The sequence below is a fragment of the Macaca fascicularis genome, chromosome 8, assembly GCF_037993035.2.
Source record: "Macaca fascicularis isolate 582-1 chromosome 8, T2T-MFA8v1.1".
In the NCBI taxonomy this organism is placed as follows: Eukaryota; Metazoa; Chordata; class Mammalia; order Primates; family Cercopithecidae; genus Macaca; species Macaca fascicularis.
In genome coordinates this window covers 113,678,069-113,692,500 of record NC_088382.1, presented here as the reverse complement: position 1 = coordinate 113,692,500, position 14,432 = coordinate 113,678,069, and the positions used below count along the sequence as shown (strand labels likewise).

Here is a 14,432-nt window from a genome sequence, read left to right as displayed (position 1 = left end):
ACCCAAATGTTAATTCATAGTGGTCTTTTCAATGCTTCCTCCAAAGTACCACATATTTGTTTAACACTTTATAGCTTATAAGGTTCCTTCAATTTGTAGATAGAAAAAAGTTGAGTTGTGAAGAACTATTGGGCAACTTATCCAAAGTCTTATTACATGAATGGCATAACCAAAATTAAAAGCCCAATCTTCCCATTCTTTCTCAGTATTCTTTCCACTATGATTATCTCTAGATGGAAATCAATAATTGTATGCCCATTAGGAAACATGCTTTTGACTATTATGCAATAATTCACCTATATCTTCTTTTAAAAATCATATTTTGTTCTTATATTGATACAAAACGCTTAAAATTCACCTGCTCTAGAACCTTTTTCAAACTATCCTATCCTACCATTTTAGTTTTCTCTCAGCATCCACGTCCATGTTCATTCACTAAAATTAATCCCATTGAGTGCTTATTGTGGCCAAGGCAAAGTACATGCTACTGAGAGACTACAAAGATGAATAATATCGTCACCTTTCTCAAGAAGTGTATAGTTTAATATAAAAGACATAAATAATCCACATATAAAACAGAATATATGTATTTTATGTGGTAATGCCATGGATGGTTCAGAAGGTATATATGTTTTCACCTATCTGTTCTTTTCCATATTCTTTTACTTCATATATGTATATGTATATGTGTGTGCATATATATATACACATATATCTCCATGCTTAATCCTTTCAGTTATATGAAATTTGATTGGAAAGAATGTATCTGCTCTATTTGACCACTTTTTTTTCCTTCTTTTCCCATATCCTCCCTGATTTTATAAAGCGAGACCTCTTTCCCTTCTGTGGTCTACTATAATTCATTCCCTGTAGAATATTCTAGCTGTTAACAAGCTAGCAACTCTGGAGGCTTGAGGAAAGCAAAGATGAAGTCATACGGTTATTATTATTATTTTTTATTTTGCTGAAGGTAAAAGGAAACGCTTCTCCTTTATATTCTTAAGTGATTATAGGAGGGTACTGCATTCTTGGCAATGGCAGCTATTCTCCACAGATTGACCTGCAAGTAGCTGCATGCAACTTATCTACAATTCTTTCTTTTGTCAGTATTTAGAAACTTTATGTTACTAAAAAGGGACAAATTAAAATTTCTGCTATAATTCTACAGTATTCTATAATATACAAGTTGCTGTTTTCATCATCTTAAATGACTTTTTTTTTTTTTTTACATAATACTGCAATACTGGATGACTTATTCATAATTTAAAATAGTCTTTTTATACTTCCTGGCTTAAATGTGAATATATGGTAAAAGGTAGCAATTCACAAATACATATAAAAGAAAGGGACCCATGCTTGAATATCAGCATAAAATTATGGCTACGTGAGTCATATTTAAATGTGGTTTTTCATGGCTAAGACAGCAAGTTTTTAAGATGTATTTGCAAAACCAAAATATTTTATCTCTTAGGATTTGAGAAGGCAGTTGTAAAAATAGGAAGAAATAGAGAAAAGTAATAAAATCAAAAAAATAAAAAGTTTAAAGCAAAACAGCTACACTTAGTTGCCTAAAAATCCCTATTCACATTATAATCAAATATGCTTTCATAATGCAGTAAAGTTTTAATTTAAAAAATCATTAGCTACTTTGTAGAGATGTGTTATAGACTGAATTGTGTTCCTCCCAAATTCCTATGCTGGAATCCTAGTCTTCAGTACCTCAGAATGTGACTGTACTTGAAGCTAGGACTTTTCAAGAGGTAATTAAGGTAAAATGAGGTCACATAGGTAGTTCCTAATCCAATATGACTGGTGTCCTTATAAGAAGAGATTAGGACACAGACACACACAAAGTGAAGACACAGCAAGAAGGCAGCCATCTGAAAGCCATGGAAAGGCCTCAGAAGGAGCCAGCCTAGCCAACACCTGAAAGTTCTAGCCACCAAAACTGGGAAAATACATTTCTGTTCTTTAAGCCACCCCTTCTACGGTATTTTGTTATAGCAGCCCTAATCAACTAATATGGGATATTAAGGAAAAAGAAATATAAACTAGAAACTTTTAAAATCAAAGATTAATCACAAATAAAAATATAAAATATCTAAAATTTCATTAAAATTAGTTACCATCAAATTTTTTTTTTTTTTGGTTTTTTTCTTTCTTTTGTTTTTGAGATGGAGTCTCACTCTTGTTGCCTAGTTTTTGGAGTACAGCGATCTCGGCTCACTGCAACCTCTGCCTCCCAGGTGCAAGCGATTCTCCTGCCTCAGCCGTCTAAGTAGCTGGGATTACAGGCACGGCCACCACACCCAGGTAATTTTTGGTATTTTTAGTAGAGATGGGGTTTCACCATGTTGGCCAGGCTGGTCTCAAACTCCTGACCTCAGGTGATCCACCTGCCTCGGCCTCCCAAAGTGCTGGGATTACAGATGTGAGCCACCATGCCTGGCCACAACCAAGTTTTTAACTGTAGATGTTTTATGTAACAGGAGAGAAAAGAAATAAATGAGAATTTCTTCCAATGAGGCAAGGAATAAGTGAATAGTTGTTGCTTCTATCAGCTAAATCATAGAGGACAGAAATTCTCTGGTTCAGAGCTTTAGGGTACGAGTAAATGTATGTGTAAACACAGATGTATAAATTATGTGTAAATACAATATAATTTTATATCTGCCTACAGGTATATCTATACCAATAGATAGATATTTAGATTAAAATTTAAATACAATCAGCTTGCTAGGGAATATAAACTATACGATAAGAATTTGGGGTAGACAAAATTTTGGATAGATTGGCAAAAAAGACAAATCAATTTTAGGCTTTTGAAAGTACCATTTTTTTTTTAACTTTTCATCCTTTTCTCCCCACCTGTTTTTAAGATTACCTTAAAGATATACTTAACTATCTCTACAAGATTCCTGATGACAACAAATATACACCTGAACCCCCAAGGGCTTTGGTAAGAGGAAGTTAGCTGTTGGAAACAGTGATTCTTCCTTTTATCCTTCTTTCCTATCACCATCATCATCATCACCACCACCACCACCACCACCTCCACAACCATCATTATCATATCACAGCTAACGCTTACTGATTGCTATTACATATCAAGCTCTGCTCTAAGAGTTTTATCTTTATATGTAGACAATCTTGAAAACAATCTGGCTGGGCGTGGTGGCTCATGCCTGTAATCCTAGCACTTTGAGAGGCCGAGGCGAGCGGATCACTTGAGATCTGGAGTTCAAAACCAGCCTGGCCAACGTGGTGAAACCCTGTCTCTACTAAAAATACAAAAAAATTAGCTGGGTGTGGTGGCACGTGCCTGTAATCCCAGTTACTCAGGAGGCTGAGGTAGGAGAATCACTTAAACCCGGCAGGCAGACGTTGCAGTGACCCAAGATCACGCCCCTGCACTCCAGCCTGGGTGACAGAGCAAGACTCTGTTTAAAAAAAAAAAAAAAAAAAAAAGATAAAAGAAAACAATCCTCTGAGGTAGGTATTATTAACACACCTTATAGAATAAGAAACTGAGGCACAAGGATGTTAAGTAACTTGCCCAAGGTCATACAGATAGTAGAAGAGGTAGGATTTTAATCTAGACAGTTTGGTTATGGAGTCTACACTTTTAATATTACTCTGTAGTCTTTATTTAACCCTAATCACTAAAAATATATTGAAGAGTGATTAACAAACTGTCCGTATATCTCTATTACTGTAAACAAGACTTCAGAATTTCTGCCATAAATGTGGTTGCAACAGTAATAATAATTAACAATATTGTGTACCAATTGTAAGAAATTATACTTCCAACGGCTTCTTCTCTCTTGACATCACTCCTTCTTTTACTTATCTCATAATGGAAGAAATTAAATAAACACATACAGAAATTTTTAGTTACTTTTAAATGCTAGTTTGATGGATGTTTAATATCACACAAATGAGAAACCCATCCTTGCAAGCATGAATTTAAAAAAAACATAGAAGGGGGAAAATAGGACATAAATGATTTTAAAAATGTAATGTTATCCTTTTTCATTTTGAACTATGACTCTTTTAATTAGGCTATATAACCATTTGGTGATTTTGTAAGTGTGACTGAAGCCTTTAATCAGGCCTTGATAAGATTACTATTAGCATCCTCGTGCACTTCTACAGCTATATTATATAATGCTGCTCTTATTTGCTAGTTTAATAACCTAGATTTCAAAATCTAAGTTTATGTATCTTCATAAATATACTTGGTAAAGGAAGCACCACAGGGTGATGTAAAAATAAAACATACACATCAAATGATTAATTAAAATCCTGGAGGATGGCTGGCTTGGACAAGCAACTTAGACAGCTTAGAAGACTGTGGCCTGGTTTGGGGCCAAGAAGCAATCAAAGGGGCACAATACTTGGTCAAATGTATCCTCAGCTGGTGGAGAGGTGGGGAGTATAGCAGGTGGCAGTATCATCAAGGGCTCAGCATACTCTCATAGTTTCGTAGGCTAGTCTGGCATTTAAGAATACTTCCAAGTAATGTAGGCTGTCCTTTTTTCTCTTATGCTCCCATATCAGCAGTTCACTGATTTCCAGATATTTTTCTTGGGATTCTGCTATAGAACCTGAAGTTACCTGCTTGCTGAGGCATGAAGAAATAAATAAAATTATAGGAAAATATGAAAAAGTAAAATAAGAGTTTACAGAAGTGATGTGTTTCATTGAAGATATCCAGGTACAGCCACTGGCATAGTCTCTGACATCTTCATCAGTACAAGCTAAGATTACTTGACTTGGCTTGAGTTGAAAATCATGAGTAAGTGATCTTAATTCTAATCCAAAAATAGAAAACTATTCTGCTGGATATCTGGTTAGACTATGCTAGCAGGGTTTTTTTTTGAAAATCTGAATCCAACTTCTGTTCATGAAACAGTAGATTGCTTATTCCAAGGAAGAATGCTTCATTCATTACTTTCTATTTAAAACATCTTATTGTACTCCCTGAGGACCTTGTAGAATAGAGACTGCTTCCATGAGATCATGCCTATTAGAATCCTTCTATTAGGATAAATATCCTTCTGTTCTATTTATCAGAGGATTCCATCTTACACCTGCACAATGATGTCTGTTTTACATGAATACTAGGTTCTCTTGGTAGCTTGAGAGCTGATGCTGCAGCAGCTCTTCCTGTAGCAGGCACAAGGCCTGGCTCTATCTACCTCATTTTGTCACTGGGCTGAGTTACATACTAACAGCAACTCAATTTTTCTCCCTAAGAAAAAAACTTTTCCCCAAGTATTTTATTTCTATCACTGCTATAAAATTAAAACATAACTCTTATTTCTTCATGTCTACATTATATCTAAATTCATGTATTATCATGTTTCTTCTTGATAATATGTATAAGGCTATCTAATCTACATTTTAAAATTTGCCTTTTAAAAACTTGGTCTTAGTTTTCAGGTCCGTTTATGTCATCACTATTAATAAGTATTTATTTGAAAACACCCATACCCATATGCATGTCTATGAATCACTTCATCAAAGACCAGTCACCTTTAATGTCAACCGTGATAGCATAATTTCTTAATTTCAGTAATTTGATTTGTAATTTTTCATCACACATTATGTTCCAGTCTCTTTTAATTAAAAAACTTCATATCCCCTTAAGATTCATAAATTCTTTTCCTCTAAATTTCATTTTTCCTTTTAGATTTCTGCTGCTTGAATCTCCTTATTTGAGAGTAAATGGAACATTCAATGATATTTGAACATTCAATGATATCATTTTCCTTAAATTAGTCACTTCTTTATCATTTCTTTTTGGTCTTGTCAGATTCATATCTGTTGTCTATGATTATATTTGCTGTTGTTACTATAAAATAATAACTAATATTAGCTGCATTATTTATTGAGCATTTACTAGGTGCTAAACAACTTATATACATCATCTCATTTAATCCTCATCACTACCCTATAAAATAGATACCAAAGTCTTGTTTAATAGATTAAAAAAGCTGTGAGGTTAAACTAACCCCAAGCCACCTAGGCAGAGTCCACTTGACTCCAAGCTGTGCCCTTTCTAACACACCACTCCCACTGCTGCCACATTCTGATGATATTTGAGACTTAAAAGTATTCCTGACTTACATTAAATTTTTAAAGAGCTCATATATGACCACTTCTAACAAGCCTCAACTTTTCTCCCCTCACTGCCTGTGCCTTGAATGTCAATGTAAAATACTTAAGGTTAGCACTGAATGTGTCTTCTCAGTGTTGAGAAGAGCATAAGCGCTAATCAAATGAAATAAACAGTTTAGATAACAGTGGTATTTTACTTGACCAAACATACTTCAACTATCTGAAATATTTTCTATTAATACTGCCTATAAGTCCACCAATTTCAGTTTATTTTGTATTTATAAGGGCTTTTTAAAAAATGAAGCTCTGTATTGTCATTCATATTTTAATGTAAACTAGTTTAATCAAACTGCTTTCCCCAATACATCTTTGAGATCTGTGAATGGGTGCCTAAAAGAGTAGACGCCTGGGAAAGAAGTGACAGGATGTAGGTGAAAAGTGCCTAGGGTCAGGCATGCACAATAAATGTAGACAAACTTTCTTTTCCTTTCTTTTACTACATTGTCCTCTGTTCTACTCAATGTATTCTATTATGGGTTAAATAGATTATCATAGGCTTCTGGCCTCCATTTGAAGAGATCTGGGCAACTCATGGATTACACTGCTTCTTAATTCCAGGGAGACAAAAAAGAGAATGGAAAATTATGACATAACTGCTATAATAGGAGTAAGACATTTTTGTGATCATTTTGTTGAAGTATTGCCACAACACACTCCTTAAAAAAAAGCATTGTTTTTCCAGAGAAATAAGCTTTGAGTTCCAATAAATACTGTGCCAATAAACATTATTTGTTGCATGAGCCTTATTTGTTGAAATGCTATGGGGCCACTATTTCAAAGAGTATCTTCATAGCAATATTGCTTTTGGGAACATTTAAAAATATTAAATATAGCGAATTTAAAAACTAAAGCTCATATGTTTAAATAAGCATTATCAAATCATCCATATTAATTTCAAAGTATAAATACATTATTAGACTTTTAAGTATTAATAATTATGCCAATTTATCATTATATAACTCACAGAAGGGTAGCTGACCTGTGGTGAACCATAATTTACACTGTTAAACTTAATAAATCACATTTTTCTGAGAAAATAAAAAGGAAAGTTGATTTTATAGAAAGAATATGTTGATCCTTAAATTGTTGCCAAGAATAGATGAAACACATTCAAGCTGGGATAAAAAGAGTACAAGAGGCATGCAAGAGTACATTGAGTATAATAAATTCTATTTTGAGGGAAACTCCTGAGAAATCATCCACTGATTAACTAGAAATCATGTCTGTATATGCCTTTGCTGCTCTTATTAAAAATAGACTCTCTTCTTTCAAGTTTTCTAGTACACTGAAAATATTCTTAGAAAGACAGTAGCTTAATAGGCATTGCTCTATAGATGCTTTCAAAGTGAGTTACTAAGAAGATCTCTTTAAATTTAGTAGGAATTATTTAAAACTATCAATGCAGAAGTCTTGAGAAATTCAGAGAGCAATGCCATTTAGAATGTGAACAGTACGGTTTTTTGTTTTTTTTTTTTTTTTTTTTTTTTTTTTTAAAACCTAGGCTAACAATTAGATTCCACACAGGGCTTCACGATGGTGTCACTGGAATTTCAGGAATACAGCTTAGGAGAGAGCATATGCTTTATATGTCTGAGGCTTTGGATTTCATCACAGTTACGTCAAATTTGAAAAACTAAATTAGCTACAAGTAATACTTTCCATGACTTAGTGGCTATGTGAACCTGGATAGATTGCATAACCTTGCTATATCTTAGTTCCCTTATTTGTTAAATGATTTTCTTCAGCAACTAGATCTAATGTTAAAACACATAGCTCAATCGGAGGCTCTATAATTTGCATTTGTTATCAAAATAAAAAGTAAAAAATGTAAATATAAGCTAAATAGCCCTCATCATAAAAGAGAGAAATGATGTTGAAAATTTTAATCTAAGGAATTAATTGAAAATTAATATAACTTATATATGTCTGAAAAAGATTCCTCTGTAACTTTCTCTTTGACCTATATCAGAGGAAGATGAACCCCACATGCTGGGGAGATAGGTGATCCAGCAAAGATAGTTCCACATCAAGAAGTACTTTGTTGTGGTACAAAATAGTGTTGTATTTTGGATCCCCTTAAAAAGTTGTACTTAAGAGACTTGATTTTATTTTGAGGTAAGCTGCCTGCATAATCCTGGCAATAGAAAACAGAGTGATAAGTATCCTACATTCAGTAGGATTTGTCAGACATTATTAGAGGCCTTATAAAGATGTCAGATCATTTATTCTCAAAATGTCTCCATTTTTTTGAAGACATCATTCACCTCTGGCTTCTAGTTGAAACCCTAATTGAGCAAGTCAACTCAGTTATCTAAAGGATAATTTTACAATAGTTCTTCACCTTAGAGCAGTAATTCTCAGACTTTAGTCTACATCAGAATCATCTGATAGACTTGTTAAAACACAGGGATCCGGCCGGGCACGGGGGTTCATGCCTGTAATCCCAGAACTTGGGGAGGCCGAGGCGGGCAGATTATGAGGTCAGGAGATTGAGACAATCCTGGCTAACATGGTGAAACCCCATCTCTACTAAAAAAGTACAAAAAATTAGCCGGGCATGGTGGCGCGTGCCTGTAGTCCCAGCTACTCGGGAGGCTGAGGCAGGAGAATCACTTGAACCCGGGAGGCAGAGGTTGAGAGAATCACTTGAACACGGGAGGCAGAGGTTGAGAGGTTGAGCTGAGATGGTGCCACTGCACTCCAGCCTGGGTGACAGAGCGAGACTCCGTCTCAAAAACAAAAAAACAAACAAACAAACAAACAAACAAACACCACAGGGACCCCAACTCCAGAGTTTTTATTCCATTGGTCTGAAAGGGCCCCAGACAACTGCATTTCTAAAAGTCTCCAAGTGATGCTGCTGCTGCTGATCTATTGCCTTAGAGAATATCTAGGAAATTATAATGCTTAGTGCAATTAATTTTTACCAGTATTTATTTTTTCCCAACTTAAAATGATTGCTGTCAAAGTTATAAAACTTTGAAGCTTAAGGCATTCATTTATTCATGAATTGAAGTAAAATCAAAATTAAAAAAGAAATCCCAGCTATACCTATAGTATTCCTTTGGTCCATCCTTCTTTAACAAATTTCTGTCAGGTTTCTATAACAAGAATCACGGCTATTGCTTCTAAGACATTTGTCTTTATTGTATGAACAATATAAATCATATAACTGATCAAGTTTCCCTTTCTGTCTTTGCTGCTTGTTAGGAAGCTCAGGGTAGACATATAGTCCACATGTAGCAGGTATGTAGGACCTTACACTATGCATTTTTTTTTTTTCACAGACTTTACTTCTGGAGTTACCTTGTTTTAAGCTGACTTTATTTTCTCTTGATCTTTTCTTCATTGACAATATTATTGAGACTATTATAAGTATTTTTATAAATCATCTACATTCCTTCCTGAAGTATAGTAAAATATAAACCAACAAACAAATTTGTGTTATCTGAAGACATATTTACAAAAAATTTAATATCTTATTTTATCAGGACTTTATGCTTTGGCCTCTGGATTATATAAGGTGAACAGATGAGAGACTACAGCATAAAAAAAAACACAAAAGGTCAGGTGTGTCTATTTAGTTCTAGGCAAAAATACAAAACAAACAAACGAAAAACACAGATATCATTTCTGATATCCAACTCAAATAGTTAGGAATGTATCTAAAATATTATAGCATTATAGAACTATTTTCTATACAATTCACTGTGCCTGTTTGAAGTTATTCATATTTTCATTTTAGTGAAAAAATTCTGGAAATTTAGAACCTATTGAGTAAAGCCAAGGCTATTTTAATTTGTCTTAAATTTACTTTCGTCTAGCTTTAGTCCTGTGACATTTCCAGTATATCAGAATTCTGTGATAAATAATTTTGTATGCACCACGTTGGTAATAATGTAATCTGGGGAAGAGACTGGTAATTTAGAAGTACATGCTGATGTTAAGAATCTCTGCCTTCTCTATGTTGTCTTATTGAAGAAGCTAGAAACTGGTACATATGTACATACCTGTTACATATGTATACCCAACATAGCCACTCATGCTTTACTTAATTAGTACTTGAGGTTATGAAGGGATGAAATGTAATAGAAACTGAAAATTATGTAAGAATAAAACAAGCCTAAGTTTTAAAAAATCCAAATTGCTTTTCTCTATTACACAGAGACCACAAATATTACAACTATAATGATTCAATTACTAAGTCATAGAGCATATAACAGCTACATGTTATGAGTAAAGTTTACTATTTTAAGTCTTTTATTAAATCTTCAATAGCTATATCAGAACAAACTATTTTCATGACTTTCACCATGAATAATATCAAAAAACTAAAAATGTCTTGAATATAAAAAGGTAATGGAGTAAAAGAAAAATGAAATAGGCCAGGTGCAGTGGCTCACGCTTGTAATCCCAGCACTTTGGGCTGAGGCAGGCACAAGGTCAGAAGTTCGAGACCAGCCTGGCCAACACAGTGAAACCTCGTCTCTACTAAAAATACAAAAATTAGTTAGGCATTGTGGTGCATGCCTGTAGTCCCAGGTACTTGGGACGCTGAGGCAGGAGAATCGCTTGAACCCAGGAGGTGGAGGTTGCAGTGAGCCGAGATTGTACCACCACACCACTGTACTCCAGTCTGGGCAACAGAGTGAGACTGCATCTCAAAACAAACAAACAAACAAACAAACAAACAAAACCAACCAATTAATTAATACCTTATTTCCTCCCTTGGTAGACCTCATACTTCAACTTATTCCCAAAAAGTAGTTAAAAAAAGATTCATACTAAAAGACTTTTTAACCTCTAACAGCACTTCATGAATATGTACAGATGCTGTTTGCTTCATGATGGGGTTATGTCCCAATGAACCCATTGTAAGTTGAAAATGCATTCAATACATCTTCCGAACATCACAGCTAAGCCTAGCCCACCTCAAACATGTTTAGAACACTTGACATTTGCCTACAGTTGGGCAACAATCATCTAACTGAAAGCCTATTTTATAATAAAGTATTGAATAGCTCATGTCATTTATTGAATACTGAAAGTGAAAAACAGAATGGTTGTATGAGTACTTGATATATGGCTTCTACTGAATGTGTATTGCTTTCACACTATCCTAAAGTCAGAAACTTATAAGTTGATCCATTATAAGCCAGGCACCATTTGTATTTTGATCCAATAATTCAGTAATAAACTAGATTCAATTAAAATACTATAAAATGGGAAAAAAATCTATATGAAAGAAAACCATAAGATCATTTAAGTTCTTAAACATTTTTGAGGGGCTATAGATTTTACAAAATGAAAAATTCTAAAAGATTTGTCCTTCAGATGTTTAATCTTTTGTATTTTATAATTTTTTTTAAGTAAGGCAAATTCTATTGCTAACAGCTGTACACAAACACATAAATTTTAGCACTTAATAATATCATGGGGCCATGGCATTATATGTTTGTGTCTGACTAATCTGCATTTAGTAGTTTGAAAGAATCTGTTTCATATGATTGATTATTTTACAACTTTTAAAAAGAAAAATGTCTTGCCTTCGAATGGTAATCTTGTTCCAGTCTGGGATCTGATCCGGCTACCTGTTTGTATTTGTTAATTTTCATTTGGCGATTTCTCTCCTCTATATCCATAGTACCTATCGAGTAGAAAAAAACCCATAAAATTAATGTTCAGTTCTTATTTCTGAGTCGGACTTACAGGATGTATAAAAGAAGAAATGCTAGGCTGGTATATTACTTTCACTCAACATAGCATGTACAAATTAAATGTCATATAATTTTGAAGATTTATTTAAAACATACAATTTGGTAATTAAAAACATGATGTTAAATATGTAAAATAATTTCAATCTGAATAAAATATAAATAAGTTTAAAGAGAAGATAACAAATCTTCATTAAATAGAAAACAATTTCTGGTACGTGTATGTCTGGAATATATTTGACTGCACAGATATTTGACAATAGTAATATCGTGTGAACTTTGACTTTTAATTCATCATGATTTATTTATAGGTATTAAAGTTATAAGTTGCTTTCAAATACAATTTTAGAACTGCATTTAGAAACTATTATCATAAAATTAGGCTACGTATTGAAGCAGTTTGCCCCAGCATATGTGTGAATCCAAATATCAGAAACTTTTGAATTTGAATTTTCTAGAACTAGGATCAACAACGAGGTTCTTGTAATAATACTGCTGATAGCATACCATGTCAGTAAAGGCACAAAGTATGACTGAAATCAATTTTATAAAAAAATTACAATATAAAGAGTTAAGAAAGTGAGATGGCAAGCCTCTTACAGAAAGACATTAATGCCCTCTATAACAGGTGCTACCTCAAAATACATCAGTTGTAAATATTCAGAAAGTCTTCAAAAATTTGGGTTAGAACAAGAACTAAATTCAGTTAGCAAATTCTAGAAAACATGAAAAAGCATTTTGAATGTATATTTACGGGGCAGGCACAGTGGCTTATGCCTATAATCCCAACACTTTGAGGGGCTGAAGCAGGAGGATTGCTTGAGACCAGGAGTTCAAGACCATCCTGGGCAACATAGCGTGACCCTGTCTCCACAACAACAACAAAAAATTAGCTAGGTGTGGTGACACATGCCTATAGTCCCAGTATCCTGGGAGGCTGAGGCTGGAGGATTATTTGAGACCAGGAGTTGGGAGGCTGCAGTGAGCTATGATCACACTACTGCCCTCCAGATTGGCCAACACAGTGAGATCCCATCTCAAAAAAAAGTATATTTATGATTTTTAAAAGAAAGATTTATAGGAATATTCAATTTCTCATAAATATATATAATTTAAAAATCTCGATCATATAGTACAAATCTACATACTGGGAAAAATGAGCTTAGCGAACTCAACTGGATATCCATAATAAAATGTCAGTAAATTCACACAGTGTGTTTAGGTAGGAATGTCAACATACACACACACCCCTTGCTTAAGATCATGACTTTAAAACTGCAGTAAAGACAACTAGATGTAAGTGTGCCTATTAAAAAACAGGTATGTTAATACTTACCTGATTTTTTAAATCAAGTAAAGGAAAAGGGGATTAAAAAGGTACCAGTATAACTAGAAGTTATGGTATCCCCTCTTGAGCCAATATTTTTAAATTTTTAATGTTTTAATTTTTTAGTATTACTCTCTGCCTTGCAAAAATCTCATTGCATATTATATAGTTCTTGTTAGCAACAAATTTTAAAGGAAAATTGGTTAATTAAAATAATTTGAAAAGGGAAGAAAATGTTTCAAAAAGAAAACCTTAGATAAATATACAAAAGAACTTATACTATATTACCTCTAAATACCAGCAAATTTAAATCAACTATTCGATAAAGTGAGACAATTTCTTTCTTGTAATAGTCACATGTTAATAATGATTTGAGTAATTGACTCTGAGTCAAATTTGAAAGTGAGGAATATTAATGCTAGGTTAATATAATTTGAATGACATATAAAACCAGGTGAGTGCCTCCATGATGTAAATGTGAAATATAGTCAAATACAAATATCTATTAGTCTATTAAAATACGACTTTGGAATTCTTTATACTTCAAAAGATACTTTCAGGTAAACATGTTTTCTCCAAAGGCAAGCCAATTAAAAAAAAATGAGCCCAACATTACAAAGTTATGGGTCATAAAAGAATATTAGCTAAAAGGTGTGTTTGGAAAGTTTCTCAAAAAGTTTCATGTTGATATAATATAAATAGCACCAATTGACAAGTTTAAACACACACACATATAGATATAAATATGTAGGGATAAATATATACATAGAAACAGGTATATAAATTTTCCAATATTTAACCTATTTTCTGGATGGCAACATCCTAGGAAAGCTACATTAAAATTCCTTCTGATTACTAGGTAGTAATGTGAATAACACTGGCAGTAGCTGGCAAACTTTTTCTGTAAAGGGCCTAATAACAAATATTGCAGACTTTGTGAACCATATGAAAACTATTACTCTGCCACAACTCTGCCACCTTAGCATGAAAGCAACTGCAGACAATGCACACATAATAAGTGTGGCTTTATTCCAATAAAACTTTGTTTACAAAACAGGTAGTGAGTCAGATTTGGTCTCTGGCATATTGGTTTAACAGTGCTTGCAAAAGTGTCTTTCTCTATAGAAATGGTTTAAAAATTAGGTAGATTTATACAATATAACTTTTATTTAACAGACCACTGGCAGATCTAAGGAGAATATTAATCT

General features: G+C 33.6%; 1 protein-coding gene across 49 annotated transcripts in view; it reads right to left on the bottom strand.

Moving 5' to 3' along the window:
• RIMS2 (regulating synaptic membrane exocytosis 2) overlaps positions 1-14,432 on the bottom strand; it is a 753,111-nt gene that overhangs the window by 182,165 nt on the left and 556,514 nt on the right. For 33 of the 49 annotated variants that reach the window (XM_073999244.1, XM_073999245.1, XM_073999258.1 and 30 more), the window contains one exon: positions 11,730-11,830. The exons of the other annotated variants lie outside the window; for them this stretch is intronic. In XM_073999244.1, coding sequence (XP_073855345.1) covers positions 11,730-11,830 — 101 coding nt within the window. The remainder of the gene's footprint in view (positions 1-11,729; positions 11,831-14,432) is intronic. 49 annotated transcript variants of the gene reach the window in all.